At 41.2% G+C, this 20,222-nt stretch overlaps 1 protein-coding gene across 1 annotated transcript in view; it reads left to right on the top strand.

Moving 5' to 3' along the window:
* lrp8 (low density lipoprotein receptor-related protein 8, apolipoprotein e receptor) overlaps positions 1 to 20,222 on the top strand; it is a 201,142-nt gene that overhangs the window by 139,162 nt on the left and 41,758 nt on the right. Inside the window, exons 5-9 of the mRNA XM_008279416.1 lie at positions 8,325 to 8,699; positions 12,845 to 12,967; positions 14,564 to 14,686; positions 17,553 to 17,672; positions 19,229 to 19,354. Coding sequence (XP_008277638.1) covers positions 8,325 to 8,699; positions 12,845 to 12,967; positions 14,564 to 14,686; positions 17,553 to 17,672; positions 19,229 to 19,354 — 867 coding nt within the window. The remainder of the gene's footprint in view (positions 1 to 8,324; positions 8,700 to 12,844; positions 12,968 to 14,563; positions 14,687 to 17,552; positions 17,673 to 19,228; positions 19,355 to 20,222) is intronic.

Raw genomic sequence — 20,222 nt, 5'->3', positions numbered from 1 at the left:
CATGGTAAAATGCATGATTATATATTTATTGTGGAGATGCAATCATCACACTTAATCACAGTGACCTATTTTTAATGTATTCATAGATTTACTGCTTGACAATTATGGGTGGGAGCACAATTATTTTCCAGACAGGCATGCAGACAGGCACGTCCATGTACATGTGTTCATGTGTGTTGTGTGGGTACGGGAGGGGGCGAGCGCTCCGATAAGATTTAAAACCGTGTGGAGCCACGAGAATGGAGCGTTGACCATGACACATTTTACATTTTAATGGCTGAAATCTTGTGAAATATTTTGACTAATGGCAGCCACAATACACATTATGTCAATGTATATAGGGACACACAAGGGCATTCATCACACAGCAGCTGCACACACGTACACATCCAGTCTACTGTGATTGCGCTTGTAAGGCAGTTAATATTCAATTCTAAGCTGCTGTCAGATGGTATAGTGATTGAGCTGTTAAAATAGCCTGCTCTATTCAGTACACCATCCCTGTTGGGGTGTGTGTGTGTGTGTGTGTCTGTGCTCATTGTATGTGTGTTCAGTCCCCACAGTCTCCACTCATCATGAAGGTGGTTAAGAGAAGTCTTTCCCTGGTGGATACCAATCAGGTTACATCGAGAGTTTCAGTCTCTCACTGAATTTTGTGCCATTTTTCTCTTCATCTAAGCTGCCATTTCGCTTGGATTCCCCGGGCTGTGCCGCCACGCTGCATCGAGGTCTTATTTTCACTGGCTTTTCACACTCAGTTTGACATGTTTTTATTCTGAGCTAAAGACAGTCTCACCAGTGCAGGTGAACAAAAGGTTTCCATTTGGAAGATCTTATAATGGACAGGAAGCTGGAATGCCTCTCCAGTGCTTTATGAGATTTATTTCACTGTATCACTTTATTGTTTATGGTGTTGCAGTAGCTGCTGCAATCATGCTGAGGTCTGAAAGCACACGGGCGCCAAAGGTGGTATAAAACTAGGTTTGACTAAACCTGATTTGGGCAGGAGTTTGACAATTTAATATTTTTTAATAAGTTTATCTTTGAAGTCTGGCTGCAAGGTGGCTCGGTGGTTAGCACCATCGCCTCGCAGCTAGAAGACCCCTGGTTCGCGTCCTGGTTAGGACACCTGGGATCTTTCTGTTTGCATGTTCTCCCCGTGCAGCGTGGGTTCTCTCTGGGTTCTCCTACTTCCTCCCACAGTCCAAAAACATGTTGAGGTTAATTGGTGATTCTAAATTGTCCGTAGGTGTGAATGTGAGTGTGCTTGGTTGTCTGTCTCTAAGTGTAGCCCTGTGATAGACTGGTGACCTGTCCAGGGTGTCCCCTGCCTTCACCCTGAGTCAACTGGGATAGGCTCCAGCCCCCCGTGACCCTAGTGAGGATTAAGCAGTGTATAGATAATGGATGGATGGATATTTACAAATCTCAGTTCAAATAATGGAGCTTAAAGGAAAACTTCAAATGCAAAAAGTGAAACATTGACACCGTATCTCCAAACTATTTAGGGAGTGTGTTTTTATGAGCACATTATCCCTGACAGCAGCGGATGAAGACAGCTACAGTCGGCTACGGTAATCAGTCACAACTACACAACTACAAAAGTTTAAGATTACTGAAAATCCAAAACTGCTTCTCTAGAACCATCCTTTTTTTCTTTTTTTTTTCCTTCCATCCAAACGAGATGACTGACATGTGTGATGGCGCTTCCCCACCAGCACTCCAAACATGTAGTGTGTCAGCTCTGTGCCTGTTAAACCCCATTTGGCCAGAGCTGGTGGAAAGTGAATTTCTTCTGAAGCTGCCTTCTGTTTGTCAGTCAGTGATAAATCTATTCGGAATTTCATCTCTCCTCACTGTCTATTCCATTAGGAAAAGAGGATCACTTTTATGTTACAGTAAGTTGAAGCGCTGAGGGCCTGGGGCCTGTCTGTCTGCTGGTCATGACTGTGTGTATGAGTGTGTGTGAGTGTGTGCACATGAATGCTATCCTTCTCTGCTGATGCTTCAAAGGTCTAATGTAGCCAAAGCACTGATAAACACTTTGTGAGAACCCTGGAGAGGGACTGCATGTCAAGTTGTCTGTCTGTCTTCACGCACACACTCTGGTTGCATCAAAAGGATGATCTAAGACTGCCTCTCCTCCCTCTTGTCCTCCTCCTCTTTCTCCTCTACTCCTCAGTGTTTAGACTCAAACAAAGTGGCAGGTTAGCATTTCCAAACCTGGGCAACACACAGCCACCTGGTTACAGGTAATACGGGGACGCCATCGCCTCAGGCGCTCTTCTTCCTCTGACGATTTGCTGTTTCAGTGATTTCAAGGGTAATGGTGCCTGATATCTAGCAAATGCTACATTAGCTGCCTGGACCAAAAACACTTATCCGATGCAGGAAGAGGTGTCTTGAGGGTTGTGGCAAGAAAATGCAAGAAAATAACGCACATTTTGTGAAGTCAGGTTTTTTATTCATCATGTGCCCAGTCATTTTAATGTCACGTTCATGCAATTCACAAATTGGCAACCTGTAATTTTGCTCCTTGGTGACCCAAAAAAAGCGTCTCATCGTGTCATTTTTCCTTTAATAATGTATTTCCAGGGGCCGCCACTATAGCTCAACTGGTTGAGCTGGCGACCCATGTGCTGGGGCTCTAGTCCCCGACGCAGCCGTCGTGAGTTCGAATCCAGCCAATGGCCATTTGCTGCAGGTCCCTCCCACATTCTTCTCCCCACTTTCCTGTCTCTCGCTCTACTGTCGTGTCAAAATAAAGGCAAAAAGGCCAAAGAAATAACTTTGAATATATATATATATATATATATATATTTCCAGGGAAAGCACTGAAGAGGGCCAGACATTGTTAGTGAAACCTGGACCGAGAGCTCTGTCGCTTTACCAATTTGTACAAATATATGACACAAACACTCCCCTGTTGTCTCTCTCTGTATTTGATATTAAAGGACCATTCTGTTGAAAAGGGCATTTAACTTTTTCTGAGTCCGTGGCATTTGCTTTTGTTAAGGTGAGGGGGCTCCTGCTTTAGCAAGTTAGGTTTTTAATGGTGAATGGAGATGGTCAAAGTGACAGGTCATGCAACGCCAGTCTGAAAGTGCCCTTTAGCGAGTACTGGATGTTGCATACAAATCCAAATAATCTGCACAGTGCTGCAGATATGTTGTTTGCACACGAGGTAATCATAAAATAGTTTTGACTTTTTAACGAATATTGAATAATTGAACAGAAAATGTTCCTCCTTTTTCTGATTTTGTATTTTCCCTCCATCAATTCTCATGAATATAGATGATATGTTTGCAATTACCTTCATGTTTCTGACAGTACATGCCCGACTCGACACGGATTTGTTTTTTATCGATGCTCTCGTGTGAAAGATGAGGCATGCATATTGATATTCCACGGAGTAGATGAACATGTTGCTTGTCGGCTGTTCGGCCCATTAAGTCTACTCACCAATCAAATGCCTTCAGGTGTTGCTGTCTGTTTTAGATTCTAGAGCGAGCGCGCTTCTGCTCTGTTCAGCTAAATGCAGCTTTTTACGCAGCGGCTGCGAAGTAAATATTTTATCTCTGTTTCTAGTTGTTAAGAGCTGATCCGTGATCTTCAGCTTGCTTTTTTTCTGCTCGCACACCTGGTGAACTGAGGTTTGTAGACAAGTGGGTGAGATTAGGTGCTTGTGTGCGCACACATGTACATGCTCCCACACCACGGCTCAGCGGCTGACATGTTGGACCAGGGTCTGATTGGATTCTTCGCTCCAGAAACATTAAAGTCAGTGATTCGTAGAGAAAAAGCAGTGAGATGAAGTGTGTGTGCGTGCATGTGTGTGTCTATCTCGTATCTGCGCTTTCCATTCGTTCGGGTCTTTTACTGTCTATCTGTACATTTGTGCCTCTGGTCAAGTGTGTTTTGGTAGAGATTGTACATCTTTTCCACTGTGTGTGTGTCCATAGCTGCTTGCTATGTACGAGTCTATGCTGGAAGAGAGTTCAATTGTCCTTCAGATCAAGGTCAATAAGCTGTGCCCTATCTCGCTGCTCCATCTATTAGCTGTCCAGTGGTGGGTCTGGGGATGGATGGATAGAAAGCTTTGACCCCAAGTTAAATACATTCACTTACGAGGGAGGAGGTTACCGTCAAGATGTAATCAGGTAGAGATTACTGATTACCTATTTAAAATTGTAATTGGTAGAATAATCCATTGGATGGATGTGTTTAATTAACAGTCAGGAGTCCACCTCCAATCTGATTCCTTTAGACTCTGACTTATTTTTTTTACATTTGTCTTCTGCTCAATCCTACAGAGAGAAGGACTTTTTATACGTTGAGTTTTTCAGTATTTTGAGACATCCACAAACCATTCATAATTTATTTTAGCAGAAATATATTCATTTTGATTTTCTTTGTACCATACAGGTGACAGTTTATCGACTGTAATCCCTCCACATCTGAGTATCTGCCCGCTTTTATCCGCTATTAAATCAAGCTTTCATGCTGTTCTGGGAATGGGTGGGAAAGCTTTTCTACTGACCCCTCTGTCAATAGATCTGCCACCACATGTGGTCCTCTGAGCACCTGCCTCCTCTCCTGTCCCCCCCTGGTTCCTGAGGATTGGTTTAGGCCGGCGTTAACCGAGAGACCGGCGACACTGACTGATCCATCAGTCTTCTTCTTGTGTGTCAGATTTGACGACGCCAAGTGACAGGATCAGGGGATTGAACAAACACAGAGCAGACCAGGCCTTTACTCAAGGATATCATACGGCACTGTGCAAAAGTTCTTAACTCTGTGTTTCAAAAGTTCTGCTTTTTATTTATCATTGAACTTTGTTCAGAGTGCAATAAACAGAAAAGAACACCCAGACAGATGTTTGGAGTTGTTTTCATGCTCTATAATGAGTTTATGGCCAGTCACATTCATTATTGGTGCTATTACATAAAGGATAAGAATGTAAAAATAGCTGTCTAAAAGATTTGCATATTGTATGTGGTGATGTTTTAGTGCTGAAAGGTACCAAATGTGGCATTCTAATAGCAGTAACTTGCTTTCATTTTAAGGATGTTATGTTTAACTGCCATTTACAAAGTGATAAAGTAATGAACTGATTCCTCTTCGGGGAAATGTGGATGTTAACAACAGCAGAAATACTGACAAAATTAAAATATAAATAAAAACTACAACAAATATAAGGAACACAAAAAATACAATAATGAATGTAAGAAGAAAATGGAAGATTGTGTATGTAGTGCAAAAAGGAATGCTAAAAGCAGCTACACAATTGGCCAAACTCAAAGTGATTACAATATCTATAATGTCTATATAAATATGTGAAAGTGGACAGTCACTAAGGGAAATATTGTCATCTAGAAGATTTTGCATTGCATTTTGCAGATGCAAGCTGGTGAAGTAAAACCACAGTAAAAGCAACAAGCACAAATAGAGCTGGAGGAGACAATATCCTCTCTGAGTCATAAAGGAGGAACTTATGGGAAATTTGGTCGTAATACTTGGAGAAGATTTGAAGAAATGAATCTGCTTCTTGTAAGGTACTAGTGGTTAGTTTAAATTTGAGAAAAGACTAGATATGCATGCATTCAACCAAAAACTTTTTAGATGCAAGATCAAAATGTCTCTTTTAAAAAGTACTAAGTTACCTATTTGGATTATGTTTAGAAGTTTAGGAGGGTTTAGATCTTTTTCAATTAAGTTACCAAAGAGCCTGAGCCTGGTTTAGTAAAACTAAAATGAAACTCTCAAAGTTTTTTTTGATAATGTAGAGAAAACTTTGAATGTTCCAGCAACACTCTGGATAAATCTGCTGATTCATGGTTTGCTCCTGTTTGGACCACTGTTGGCATGTATTCATCAGGGCTGCATGGTAGCGCCCCACAAGATGCGAGAGAACTGAAAGTGAAAACTGAAACAAATTTGAATTTTTTTCCATTATTTACCCTGCAAAAAATGAAAAAACCTAAATCAGCATGCACAAAATTTGTACCGACGGGTGTTAGGAAGACTGAAAAAATATGTATCTGTATACTGTAGAGGTTTTAGTGTTGACATTTTAGTTTAGTTTCTGTACTTGTTTCCTGTCTGCTCAGTGTAAACACAGTCTGAAGTTCAGCTGAAAAGTCCCTAAATTTTCCTAACGTGGTTATTGTTGACAGCTGAATCATCAGTGGCTGTAAAATTATGTCGAGGTGGACAGCTTCTTTTTGTCTTTTTTAGTTTGTTTACGATACATTGTTGTGGGGTTTTTTTTAAAAAACGAAGACAAGCTGATTAAAGTGATTTTGATTAAATATCACGATTTGACGCTTAGATTATTTTTTTCCGTCTGAGATAAACAGTTCAGAGACCATCAGGAAGTTTGAAATCCAATAATTCTCTCTGTTTTTTTCTGGCTGTGATAAATGGTGTAATTGTGACAATTTTGTGTAGGAATGAAGGGAAACAACTGTGAGAATAAGAATAGATCCCCCCTCCCCCCCAAGCTCACTGCTGCTCTTAAAGTATTGAAGAATGGCTTTAATACAGCCTGAGAGTTTCAAACTCCACTGAAAATAGATGAATTCCAACCCCTCTGTCTGTTTCTGTAGTGGAAATAAAGCTTTTGATAACAAACTATCTCTCTTGTTGTTGGGTATCCCAGTGGGGAGCATACTAACGAGCTTTTTTATCCCTGCCTTGCTGTTTGTAGCCAACACACCTGGCTGACCAGGCTCTTCGCTTTAATGAAAAACTCTTTAAAGCATGAAAAACTGAAGTATTTAGTCTGACTCGCCTGGGATGAAGTACAATCCGTGTATGATTTTTATAAGCAAAATGCCTAATGCTGTTTGTACATAAAGTTTGGGAAATAATCACGCTGCAACTTTGCCCAAGTGTTTGTTTGCACACAACACCTCGCACGACCCCCAAACCACCTGAGTTTCTACCGGGATGCTGCTGATGTTGTTTATGTGCTCATGTTAATTAAATTACTTAGATCTGAGTGGGGGATGATTAGCATGCTAGCTGTAATAGCTAGCAGGGAATCCAATAGCCTATTATCATAATGAGTCCCTTTGGCGCGCTGTGTGGGAAGGTAACAGAGAGAGAGAGAGAGAGGATGAAGCAGTTATGTCGGTCGCCCAGAGAGGAGCGTTGCATCAAAGTGTTGCAACTGTTTGCTTGTTGGTTATTTTATATCAGTACACATGATTCAAATTGATTTGTCCAGCCTGGTTGGAATTTGATAATGTCACTGCTTTGATATGGCAAAGAGGAAACACGCAGTTTGAAAGTAAAAAAACACAAACACGCCCCATCAGACGGCAGGCATTAAAAGCTGACAAATTATCACGCTTTTTTTAATGATAATTTATGTCTTTAGCTAATGTGGAAGAAATCAAACGACAGATTTGGACATGAATATTCAGCCGCTGAGGGTGTTTTGGTGCAAATGCTCTCACACGTATGCAAACAAGCTCCTGGAGGGGGGGTTCTGCACTGCGGCATGCACCTGCAGCTGTGACCCAACTCTGCTCATTATACACCCATTTTCCCAGACTGCACCCCTGCTGCACACGTGTTCTCAACCCCTGTGCTAAACGTGGTCAGCGTGGTGTTTGTCTGTTGCATTTCAGCGTGATAATATTTGCGAAAGGGTTTAGATTCTGCGCGTTCTAAATCATTCATGCTTTTCCCACGAGGAAGGCTGATGTGTTTCTTCCCCGTTCCTTGATCCCCAGTTATTCAACAGTTCCCGCGTATCTTCTCTGTGCTCCTGCACCTGCCGCACTTTGTTCTGTCACGACTTCCAAGGGATATGTGCTTTAAAGAGGTGCACTTCAGCGCTACGCAACAGTCGCACCAGTTTGACTTTAGATCAAGCTGTTTCTTTTGCTCTTTCCAGACACCAAAAGAGCAAAAGAAGTAGCTCTGGAATCACCTTCTGCTCATTAAGTCTAAGATTTTAACACCAGCACTGCTTTTTCATTCCATCTCCAAGAAAAAAAGAAAAAAAAAGAAACCAGGGAAAGACGTTCCTGCATATATTTCTACTCCCCGAAGGAGTTTAAAGAAAATCTGTGATAAGTTAACTGCATCTGTCCTCTTATTCAGATTGGCTCTGATCTACTCCTACGTACACAGCTTCCAAAATGAGTTCGACTGAATTTCTGCTTCATGTAACAGCTGACTTGAGTTTCTTGGATTAAAATATTTACAAATCTGTGATGATATAAAATTATATTTATATCCTACATTATGCTGTATATGCACTATATACACAAAATCAACCTCTTGTATTTTTATCCACCTGTCCCATGCAGATGCCAAGGCCTGCCCCTCCAAAGACTTCCAGTGCCGCAACGGGAAGTGCGTGGCGCCGATCTTCGTGTGCGACGGCGACGACGACTGCGGGGACGCCAGCGACGAGCAGAAGTGCTCGGCCCCGACCTGCGGCCAGCACGAGTTCCGCTGCAACGACTCCGAGTGCATCCCCGCCCTGTGGAGCTGCGACGGCGACCCGGACTGCAAGGACAAGTCGGACGAGTCCATGGAGCGCTGCAGCCGGAGGACGGAGCCCCAGAAACCCCGCTGCCCGGTGGGCGAGTTCCAGTGCGGGAGCGGAGAGTGCGTCCACATGAACTGGAAGTGCGACGGAGACGCGGACTGCAAGGATAAATCTGACGAGGCAAACTGTCGTAAGTCAGCTGCGTTGTATTCATGCGGTTTGACTGATGAGTGGGTGGATAAATGAGGCTACGAACGAGTGTGAAACTAAATGAACTCGTAAAAAGATAGTGCCGCTTTGATTTTACTTATTATCAAACAAACCTCACAGATTTATCCTGCTAACGGGAACTGTCTGTGCCACAGCGTGATATAACATTCCCCCAGTGCCACACAACATCACCGTTGTTCAAAGCAATTAGAAAAATGGAGTTGTTACCATTGACTTGTTCCTTAATTAAAACAAAAACAGCCTGGCGTAGTTTATTCTCAACAATGTGACTGTGTTTTCAGTGTGTGGAGGGTGGCTCTGATGTCACTGCTCATGCTGAAGGATGCGGCTTCACTAGTTTTGTACACTGAGAATAATGAATTACATTTGTGTTATTTGTAATTATGAAATATGTCATCCAATTACAATTTTATGTAATCTATCCTCTCTTTGCACAGAACTTGTTAGGAGGGTAAATTCATTGTTGGTTGGTGTTGTAATTATAAAAAGTTAATAGCAGCCGTAGCCTTTAATGAAGGGAATTAACGGCTATCAACAATAATGCCTGTTGTGTTATGGAACAATGAGTACGTGTGTGGCTTCCCTCTACTAGGGGCTCGACTTCAGAAGGCTCGCATGCTGTTTACGGCGACGATGTGACAAACGTGCCACCAAATGACTGAAGGAAGATCAATGCTAACTTTATCGTGATGATCCATGAGTGTGTTGCCAAGCAACCATGTGATCAGTACAAGCAGAAGGAGAAACTCTGAGTGTAACTTTGACCGTATGTGTTTTTTGTGAGCATGCTCGCGAGTGTGTGTGTGTGTGCGTGTGCGTGCATGTGTGGGAGGTGAAGGTCCTTCATCAAACGAGACCCCCATCTGGTCTCCTCTTCACACTCCCACACAGCACTCAGTAAGATGACAGCAGCCTCACACATAAGACATGATACAAGCACACTGCGCAGCCACATGCACACTTTCACAAACTCCTGCCAGATGCAAACACTCATGGAGAGTGTACCTGCTCCTACAGTCGCAGATATGGAAATCGTCACGTTCAAAGGAGCTGAAATGATCACACAGTCACAGAAGGTTGGTTTAAAGGTGTAACCACAAGGATGCTGTTACAGATCATGTCCCAGTCTGTATATTAATACTCCTCAAAGCCCTCCGTCTTTCCACGAAATGGTGATTGTGCCTCTGACACAATTTTAAAAGACCAGTAAGTGATGATCATTTGTTCTCTTGTAAACAAGATTAAAAAACTGCATGATGGTTTGAGATGGTTTTTGATATTATTATATTGTAGCAACAAGTTTAAGAAAAAATAAAATCTATATCAAAATGAGCATCACAGACAAAGGAAAGAATCTCAAAGCTTCCAGGTAACAGAAAATGTACATCCCTACTTCCTTTTTTATGATGCTACCTTTAATGAACTCACACATGTTAGCAGCTAATTTTAGGTATACTCAACTCAACTCAACTCAACTCTACTCAACTTTATTTATAAAGCACTTTAACACAACAAAAGTCGAAACAAAGTGCTGAACACAGAATATAAAACAATTATAAAACATTTAAAATGCAAAATACAATAAAAGTATAATGAAATCATTAAAAAGGACAATAAGAACAGTAAAAACAATAAAGCAGAGTCTCATGCTGGGTAGAAGGCAGGGCATAAAATTAGTTTTCAGACGGTATAGTAGGCTCTTGTCATTAGTCCTTTATTTTGACTGCTTGTTGGTAGATAGACCTGAAATAATTGACATTTTCCTGATTATTGGTACCATTATGTGTTTTTTAAAGCCTGTCTTCTCATTGATTAATATTAAGATACTCCACAGTCATGGTATTTTATATTGCTCGTGATGTATCTTCCAGCAAATAAAAAACAGCATATTGACAAGGTAAAACATTAGATTTTCACCCTTCAAAGAGGATGTTTAACTCCTTGTCAGTAGAACAGTTCAATAAAAGTTAATTAGAAGCTACTCTGGCTCTGATGCGGCTTCCTCTGTCTGTAGTTACCACTGTTAAGCATCACAAGAGATCAGCAATGACGGATAAATGTAAAAGTTCACTTTTGAAAACACAACTAAACAAAGGCATTTCAACTACATGCATTGTTATTTAAAATTCTGTTGTTTAATACTACTAAGGTGTATTAGTTCCAAATATTACTTATAGGTCTCCTTGCTCTTCTATCTCCTAGCTATCTGGCTATAGTATGATATATGTTAAGAGTTCCATTTTCCAGATTTTACATACACTGTATAAAAAGACATATAATGGGCCAGAATTCCAGCAAACTATTGTGAGAAGCTTGAGGAAGGATACCCAAAATATTCGACCCAAGTCATACAGTTTAGAGGCAATGCTACCAAATACTAAGGAAATGTATATAAACTTCTGACTTTGAAGAAAGTAATGAAAAAAAAAATCCAAAACAAAAATCTCTCTCTCATTATTCTGGCATTTAGCAGATAGAAATAATTTTGGTAATCCTAACTGACCAACAGGAAGAGTTTAGTCTGATTTAATGTCAGACACTGAGAAAAAAAAATATTGTGTCTTTTTATGTAAACTTCTGGTTTCAACTATATGTTAAGAATTCCATTTTCCAGGACTATTATATATATTTTTTAGAAATAATAAGTTAAATGAAAATAAATAGATCAGTAACATAATTGAATACCATTAGACCTGCTATCCGATGAAGCAGTCTTACCTTAATGCAATCTCAAGCATCCTTACTGTTTCTTTACATGGTGAGACATGAGCAGTGTGAGTGTGTGTTTGTGTTTGTTTGTGTGTGTGTGTGTGTGTGCTGTACGTATTTCACTGTGTGCATGCTAATCACAGAGTGGAAAAAAAAGTGGGCGGGTGGAGGTTTGTGTACAACAAGATGTAATAGTTTGGGATGTCTGTGTAATGTAAATGAGGGTGTAGAACGCAGCTCAGGGAGGTGCAACATTTCAATGTAAATGAGAAATATGAGAATCATTGCACATACCCGGTTTGTTCTCTCCTCCTCCTGTATCCCGTCAGGCTTTGCTCATTCCCACAGACCCGTCCCTGAGTTATTATCTCCTATCTTATTTGAAACATCTGTCTCAATAATCCGGCGTTATTTCACAGACACGCTGAGACAAGTGACTGTGAGGAGGGTGACAGCAGGTTAATGTAAATGAGAAATGGTCAAACCGTATCTAAGTTGGTTTTGTCCGTTTCCTCTTGCCAACATTTCTGCAGATGGCAATCCGTTATTATTACTATTCATCCTGGGGATTTATCATAATTAGCTGAGCTCAGATCCCAATCATTTGGCTGAAAGAATCAGCACATTTTGTGATGGCACAGGATTATGTCTCGCGCACTTTGCTGATTTTAGCATTAGCGCATGTTTGTCTTTATTTTTTTTATTTTTTTGCTTGAGCATAAGAAGTCTGAGTCAGCATTCCTTTCAGTTAATGTAAATGCGCGCACATCTGCATTAAAGGTCTGGTCTGTTGACGTGCCCGTACGTGACCACTCACCTATTGAAACAGGGCGTGTGTTTTCATGCCATATTTCCTGATACAGTGATTGTGGTGCCACGCGTTTTTGTAGGCGCCACAGCCATTGATCATGTCTGCCTCCGTTCCCTTGGCAGAGGCAGCCCAAAACACAACACATGAATAATTAAACAGCCAGTTAAAAAGACGAATGAGTTAAATAAATCTGCCCTACGCCGTTAGAGCAAGCACAAACAAATGTCTTCATACACACTCGCATTCTCAATAGGTCACTGCATGTGGGTTTTCTTCAGATGCTGTATGAGTGTCTGCATGGCTTCCATTTCAATATGGGATTTTGTGAGAAGGTGAGAGTTGTAAATGATGGATTGAATTGGAATTACCTCGATGAGAAACAAAACAAAAATTGTACACACATATGATGACAGAGCAGCAGAGAAATGAAGGGCTGAATTCGACTGTGTGCTGTTGAACATGCTCTGTATCTTCATTTTTAGCCTCCAGCATTGCATCTTTTCATACACGAGACTAATCAGTGATATTTCTACTGTAATAATAATAGAGCAAATTCTACTGTGTGTGTGGTTTGTGTCCCCCAGCCCTGCTCACATGTCGACCCGATGAGTTCCAGTGTGGCGACGGCTCCTGTATCCACGGCACCAAGCAGTGTAATAAAGTTCACGACTGTCCAGACTACAGCGACGAAGCTGGCTGCCTCAACGGTGAGCATCACACGAGCACGGGCGTGTGAAATACAAACAGCTTCCTGGCTGTCGGCGGAACAATACGCCGTTCTGTCAGATAACGTAGGTAAGCGAAAGCTTGCAACGCGATTCGCCGGAGACGTGCTAGACAGCAGCACAGGCGGCTGATTCTGCCCCCGTGAGAAACTTTAATCGAAAATTTCAGCACCCTGGAAGGAAGAAAGACAAAAGAGGTTTGCGAGAGGTTGCAGTGCCAAAGTATCCAAAGTGTTTTGTTATGTTTCTCCGCTGATTGCACTCCACTTGACTCTCCAGAGTGCTGGATGAGGGAGGCATGATTCACATTTGTAAAGAAGCTGGAGGTATTTTTATTTACTATGACCACTCACGCAGAACAGATAAGTATCATAGAAATCAATATCAGTTAAATCGCTTCATACATTACCATGCAGAGGATGTCACGTCTACTACACTATGTGACCCTTTTCTTTTTTCTTTTTTTTTTTTTACCATATTCACATTTTCATTGCTTTCATGGGAGCTAAAGTCTGGGGAGCTTATCTGCCCCTGACTCCTCTGTAGTTCAAACCATGCCATGCATACATTTTCTGTTCAGCCTGTATCTCTATTTTGACTTATCTGTCCAGTGAGTTACCTTATATATGATACTCAGTTATTTTTTTCCTTGTCTATCATTGTTTTGAATTTACATATTATCGGCTTGTCTGTGCTTTCTCCTCAATCAGCTTGACCAATGGAAACCTCAAGCGATCTCTAGCCTTACTCCCCCCCCAGCCCAATGATATTTATAGAGCTAATCAATTTGTTTATCAAGCACTGCCTAACGCCTCTTACTGAGGAGAAATAGTGGCTCAGTAGCTCCGCAAACTACAACAAATGTTTAGTATTGTTAACAAAAGTGTGAAACAAAATCTTGTCATAACCAAAAATGAAATGAAATTTGGGTCCTGCTAGGATGAAATTATTGTGTTGCAGATTTAGTTCAAATAAATATACTATATATACCCACATATAGATCATAGCCATTGTGTGTTTGTAGCTTATCCCAAACACAGAACAAAAAACTAATTGTAGGGATTTCAGTGTTTTAGGCAACAGCAGAACAACTGAGGGTTCATTTTCTAGATCTACTGCTTATGTCACCCCATATGAGTGGATATAATCCATAGTCGATACAAATATTCTGCAAAATAGTCATTTAATAATAAAGAATTGCTATTAAGTTATAATTGTGAAAATATTCTTTGCATCTTAGCCCTGATGTTCATGTTCATTTACCCTGATCAGCCCAAAACTGTTGTTTTCCTCTGAAATGTGTCAGTGTCATCTGATTCCAACTCAGATCTCTTTCTGTTTTTGGATGGCATCAAATACATGTTACATAGTATTTTTCGAGTTAAATATTTTGAATGCAAATCAATAGTAACTTGGGATGAAAGTTTCATGGTTAAACTGTGATTAATCTGAGAGGTTTGATTTGTCATGTAATCCCTGCTTCAGTTCAATTTTCACTGTATAATAGGTTGACAACATGGCCCATTACCAAATGATGAGGAAAATCTAATCTTTAACTTTGTTCCATCTTCACCACAGTTACGAAATGCGACGGACAGAGAAAGTTCCGCTGCAAGAACGGAGAGTGTATTGACAGCAGCAAAGTGTGCGACAATGTGAAAGACTGCAAGGACTGGTCTGATGAACCAATGAAGGAGTGTGGTAAGATGACTTCTCTCTGCTTTTCCTTTAAAAAAAAAAAAAAAAGAACAAACCCACATACCCAGATGCTCATTAGTTCTTTCACCACCTCAGGTATACACAGACGAATATACATGCTAATGCAATATCACTGATGCACACCCTTGTTCTCAGGCATCATAAACTTGTTTAAATGTGGGTGGTCGCTCTCTTCGGTAAAAGCAGATTCATTTGATCAAGGCAGTGTAAATTTAGGACATTTCTCAACTCCCTTGTTATGATCAAAGAGCCGAGCAACTCTACCCTCTAGTGCGATCTTAGCCAGAAAAACGTGACTGGACTACGTTACCCATAAGGAGCCACACAGATTATCCCCACACCATAGATAATTACCACTTAGTGAGCTTCGGTCACACATCTCAACATCACAAGCAATGCAATCCCTCTGCAAACAGACTGAGGCAGTTGATGGAAGAAAAAAAAAAAAGAGCACCTTTTAATAAAATCTATCAAGGTTAATGAAGCTCATGTAATTGCAATTGAAGTAACAGGGAGCTTTTGCTCAAGTGCATGTACAAGTTTAAGTCTCTGAGGTTACTCGGAGGAACTGCACTTCACCCGCGGCCTCACTCTGAAGTGGAGAGCTCTCGCATCGGTCACGTGGGCATAAGATTATATGTGAGCAAGCTGCCCTTTTAGCTGGCACTGCTCTCCAAGCAGATGGATATATGCTGTAATGAGGTCCCCCTGTAACCATGTCATTAATGGTAAATGTGATGTTGTGTGTATTTGAAGGCGTCCTCTGTGTAACTGGCAACTGCCTTTTATTCACACACCAGAAACATGATCCAGCCAACAACAGAAAAATGCAGCATTTGTCAATAACAGCTCAACAACAGAAGGATTGAAATTTGCACAACTGTTTCATGTTAATATTAATCATTTGTTTTTTAGCACTTTAAATAAAACAAGGGTTTATAAAGTTCTTTGACAGACAAAGCAAAGCAGGATACCCAGAAGGCAACAAAACCACATGAAGCCACACAGTGAGGCTACACGCAGCAGGGGGAAAGTTAGAACAAGAAGAAAAGCAAAAAAAATACACAACTCAGTTTGTCAATATCCATCCATCCATCCATTATCTTATACACCGTTTAAACCTCACTAGGGTCGTGGGGGGCTGGAGTCTATCCCAGTTGACTTAGGGTGAAGACAGAGGACACCCTGGACAGGTCACCAGTCTATCACAGGGCTACACTTAGAGACAGACAACCAAGCACACTCACATTCACACCTACGGATAATTTAGAATCACCCCAACATGTTTTTGGACCTTGTGGGAGGAAGCCGGAGAACCGGAGAACCTGGAGAGAACCCACGCTGCACGGAGAGAACATGCAAACTCCACGCAGAAAGATCCCAGGCGTCCTCACTGGGATGCAAACCAGCGACCTTCTTGCTGCCCATGTCAATATCTATAAATGCAAATAAAATAACACATTTAAACCTATTTGAACACTTAATGAATGTTACATAATAAAAGCATATTAAACATTTCATTCCAAAAATCTTGAGAATGAAGAAGTTGCTGTACCTTTGTGCTTTTTTTTGTTGTTGTTGTGCAAAACTCTGTAATCAGGCTCCAACGCTGGATGCATTCTGGTTCATCCCAACGGAGTTAGACTGAGTTTGTTGTTAAAATCAGAAAGAATCTTCCCTAAACTGTTGTTTTATTGGGTCCATGGTGTTTTCTTAAATGTCATTGCATGTGAGCTCCCTTTTCCTGGAACTAAACCATAAAAAAAATAACCCCTGACCAACAGTATACAAATGTGGACAGAAGACACATTTGACCTCCAGTATGTCGGTTAACACATGTTGTTATATTAGCTGCGTTCGAGGACCAAGCTAACACTGAGCTGGTGTGTTGTTATCTGATAAAATACAACAGCCACACTTTAAATTACAGCTTTAATTTTAGTTGAATGCCATACTCATCCGTCAGAGTCTTTACTTCCCACTTTCTCTCCCTGTCAGATTCCCCTCGATTCCCATTCTCGCCGTCGTTCTCTCCCTTTCTCTTTGTCTCTCTCTCCCAGAGTCTCTGTCTCTCAGCAGTACCTGTAGCCTTGAAGCTTAAATCTTTAATGTAAACCGGTAATGAAGTACCAGCTTTAGCTTTCTGCAGCGATCTCTCCTCGCTCCCAGGAGGGTCGTTGAAAGACAAAGGGATAAATGGAGGTGCAGGAACAGATACAAAAGAGGAAAGGAAGGATGACTGAGAGGGAGGCCGATCTGTTCTGCTAAAAAAGAAAGAAAAAAAAAAAAACAAGGAGAGAACGAGGAGAATGACATGAGAGGATGAAGGAGAGCATGTGCTTGTGTAACAATAGGCATTATGGTGGAGTGGCACCTGGTACAGGCCGAGCTCCCTGTTGGAGAATGGATCAGTTCCAGGTGCGTTTGGCTGCGACGGAGCCTGTGGGCCACGAACGCACACAAAGATGAATGTCCTACACACACACACACACACACACACACAAATCCCTGTCTCTCTCCTCCCGCTGCTTTTAAGCTCACTGTCTTTGCTTTTTGAAACGTTGATGTATACAGACACGCTATAGAGGACAAAAATACCTTAACTGGCAGGATGATGAAAACTATCCACACACACAAACTTTTGACCATGTGGGGTGTTTCGTCTTTCTGTCCAGCTCTTTCTTTGTGTCATATGCAGGCGGAATTTATTCCGTCCAAAAACCTGCAGGAGTTTTTTCATCAGCAGTCAACTCCTCTTTACTTCCTCCTATTCCTCCCATCCCATCCCTGTCCCTTCCTCCGTCCTTCATCCTGCTGCCTCTCTCTCTCCGTCTCTCTCTCTCTGCAGGCCTGAATGAGTGTGCGGACAACAATGGTGGCTGCTCTCACATCTGCAGGGACCGGAGAATTGGTTATGAGTGTGACTGTCCCTCCGGCTACAAACTTCTGGACAAAAAGACTTGTGGAGGTAATAAAAAAAAACAAGTTATGCAACAAATTTACAGCCCTAAACATATAAAGAAAAGTGAAATCATATCTTATCAGGGCTGGAACGACAAAACCTGATCAACTCTTTTCTGCCTTGAGCTCAATCAGACACAGAACTATTAACCTTGTCCACAAGGTTGACATGATTTGCTCAAGACCGCCATTTAAAGTCCCTCTCTGGTCATTGATTAAACTCCTCAAAACTCATCTGTGCGTATCAAAATTAAACATTTAAAAGTTTTTTTCATGAAAATAATGTCTCGTTGCCTGAACATGGTTTAGATGTACCTCTACATGTTTGCCTCCTTTACTATGTGCACATCTATGAATATGCAAATTGGTCCCCGCCTCTCCCTCCAGCCGACCCTCTGCTACTCTTCTACATTCGGAGCCACCTGCTCAGCTACAAGTTTGCTCCAACGTTGCAAAGCTGCTCTACGCTATAGAATGGGAAGTTGTAATATGTTGAAGTACATGGTCAACTCAGAAACCAATTCTGAAGACCGATGATAGCCAAAGCTTCAAACTGCAAGTTGGCTGGATTGGTTCTTGCGTATATTACAAAGAAAACCCAGGCTGTCTGAATCTGTGTTTTTTTAAAGGTTGTTATTGGTGCACTGCAGTTTAAAAGTGGAAATTCTCAGCCATGACAACCTATTTCACTCACAGTGTGTCTGTAGCATATAAAAACCCCACATGGAAATGTTAACAAAGGTCTTTAAGATTATTGGCAATTTCTGTGTACAGTAACAAAAATACTGTAGGTCTGTAATAACTTAACCAAAGCATTGGAGAAGAACTCTGCTGAAAACCTCCTCCTTCAACAATTCTGAAGCTGTCTTATTTACTTTAGTGGTTATATCTTATTAATACATGCAGAGACTTTGGATTCAAGAGCAGCTATGTCTTCATATAGCAGCCGTCGTCATAGTGAGGCTGCCAGTCCAGAATGTTGGATGGATCTTAAACAGATCAGCGTACACTGTACTTGTTATGTTATATCTTTTTACTGCTTCACTACAGTTCCTTGACTAATCCCTATTATCAGTAGGGGTTTATAGGAACACCTGCTGTAGCTGGAGATTCTGTTTAGTGTGGTCTGCAGATTTGTTCTTATTTATTTACTAAAAAAAGAAATGTTTAAAGGACTCTTAAACATTGCTATGTTTCACATTTATGTTATTTGCAAGATGTTTATAGATGTTTGTCTGGTGAACAAGCGAATTTCTTGGGGCAGAATTGTTTACAAATTGTTTAAAATGATTTGTGATATTCAGAAAAGCAATGATGGTTTAAAAGATTACATTTACATTTCTCCAACTAAGATCTTATCATTTATTTTGAAACTCTACAATGAATGAAATGACTTTTGAAGAATCAAAAACGCTTTTTCAGTTGAAGATTCTCTTGAGAAACATGCTAAAATCTGAAGATGTACATGTGTAACTTCTTACTCCGAACACAAGAATGACTTTGTGCGTCTCTGTAGCACATTGTTTCAATCTTCCTGTCGTTTTGCCTTGTTTCCCTCACCAGACATAGACGAGTGTGAGAACCCAGACGCCTGCAGTCAGATCTGCATCAACTACAAAGGAGATTACAAGTGTGAGTGCTACGAAGGCTACGAGATGGATCCCGCCTCTAAGACCTGCAAAGCCGTGGGTAAGCCGCACACATGCTCACACATATATGTATGGGTGAGGACGCTCGCTGTCATAGATGGATGATCTCACCAAAATACATTCATGGGCACACATTTACTTGAAAAGAAACACACATCAAGACCCGCTCTTACATACGCATTATAAATTACTCTCCCATTCCAGCAGCCCTAACTACCCCTCACATCCTACGCTATTCTCACAGAGTGGGACTCTGTGAAAGGAGAGGCTCGCTTTGTATGCAGGCTCTGCACAGCAATCTGTGCAAAGATAAATATTTGCCATCTTTTTTCTGCAGTCCTCACTAATGAAAAGTTTGCAGCCAGCTGCCTCCGCGCTCCCTCGAGTGTCAAGAGAAGGATGTTGTGCAGGGAGGGTGCACTATAGGCTACAGGCAGGGTCTCTACCCCTTGTTGGCCAGGGCAAACACTCTGAGCAGTGCTATGAATGAAAATAAAATCTTGTCCTCCAAGCTGCACTAGGCGAAAGTGTTATTGAAAAATGGTCTTCTTTAATCCAGAAGTGAACATGCAACTGTATTGTAGCTTATTAGTTGCACCGGAGACTGCCTTTTGAAAAAGTTCCAAGTGAATTCTGGGTGTTTTTAATCAGCCCCCTCCAGATTTCACTTCGTTACAGCTGGCTTTACCGATAACAGTGTTGTTGTTCGCCAACTTTAAAGCACCTGCGCGTAGTGTTTATATATGTTTGACATCTAACAGTACTGAGAAGTGACGGTCAGAAGTGTGTACAATGCACAACAGTGTGCCCTAGAACAGACGGGTACCTGCTGTACCTGCTAACCAAGACTCTATTGGAAACTATACTCGGTGTTTTATCCATACATTGTGGTTCTACTGAAAAAAACA

This window comes from Stegastes partitus, unplaced genomic scaffold (assembly GCF_000690725.1).
Source record: "Stegastes partitus isolate 25-593 unplaced genomic scaffold, Stegastes_partitus-1.0.2 Scaffold158, whole genome shotgun sequence".
Lineage (NCBI taxonomy): Eukaryota > Metazoa > Chordata > Actinopteri > Pomacentridae > Stegastes > Stegastes partitus.
Note: the sequence above shows the minus strand (reverse complement) of the source record. Positions and strands in the feature narration are given on the sequence as shown.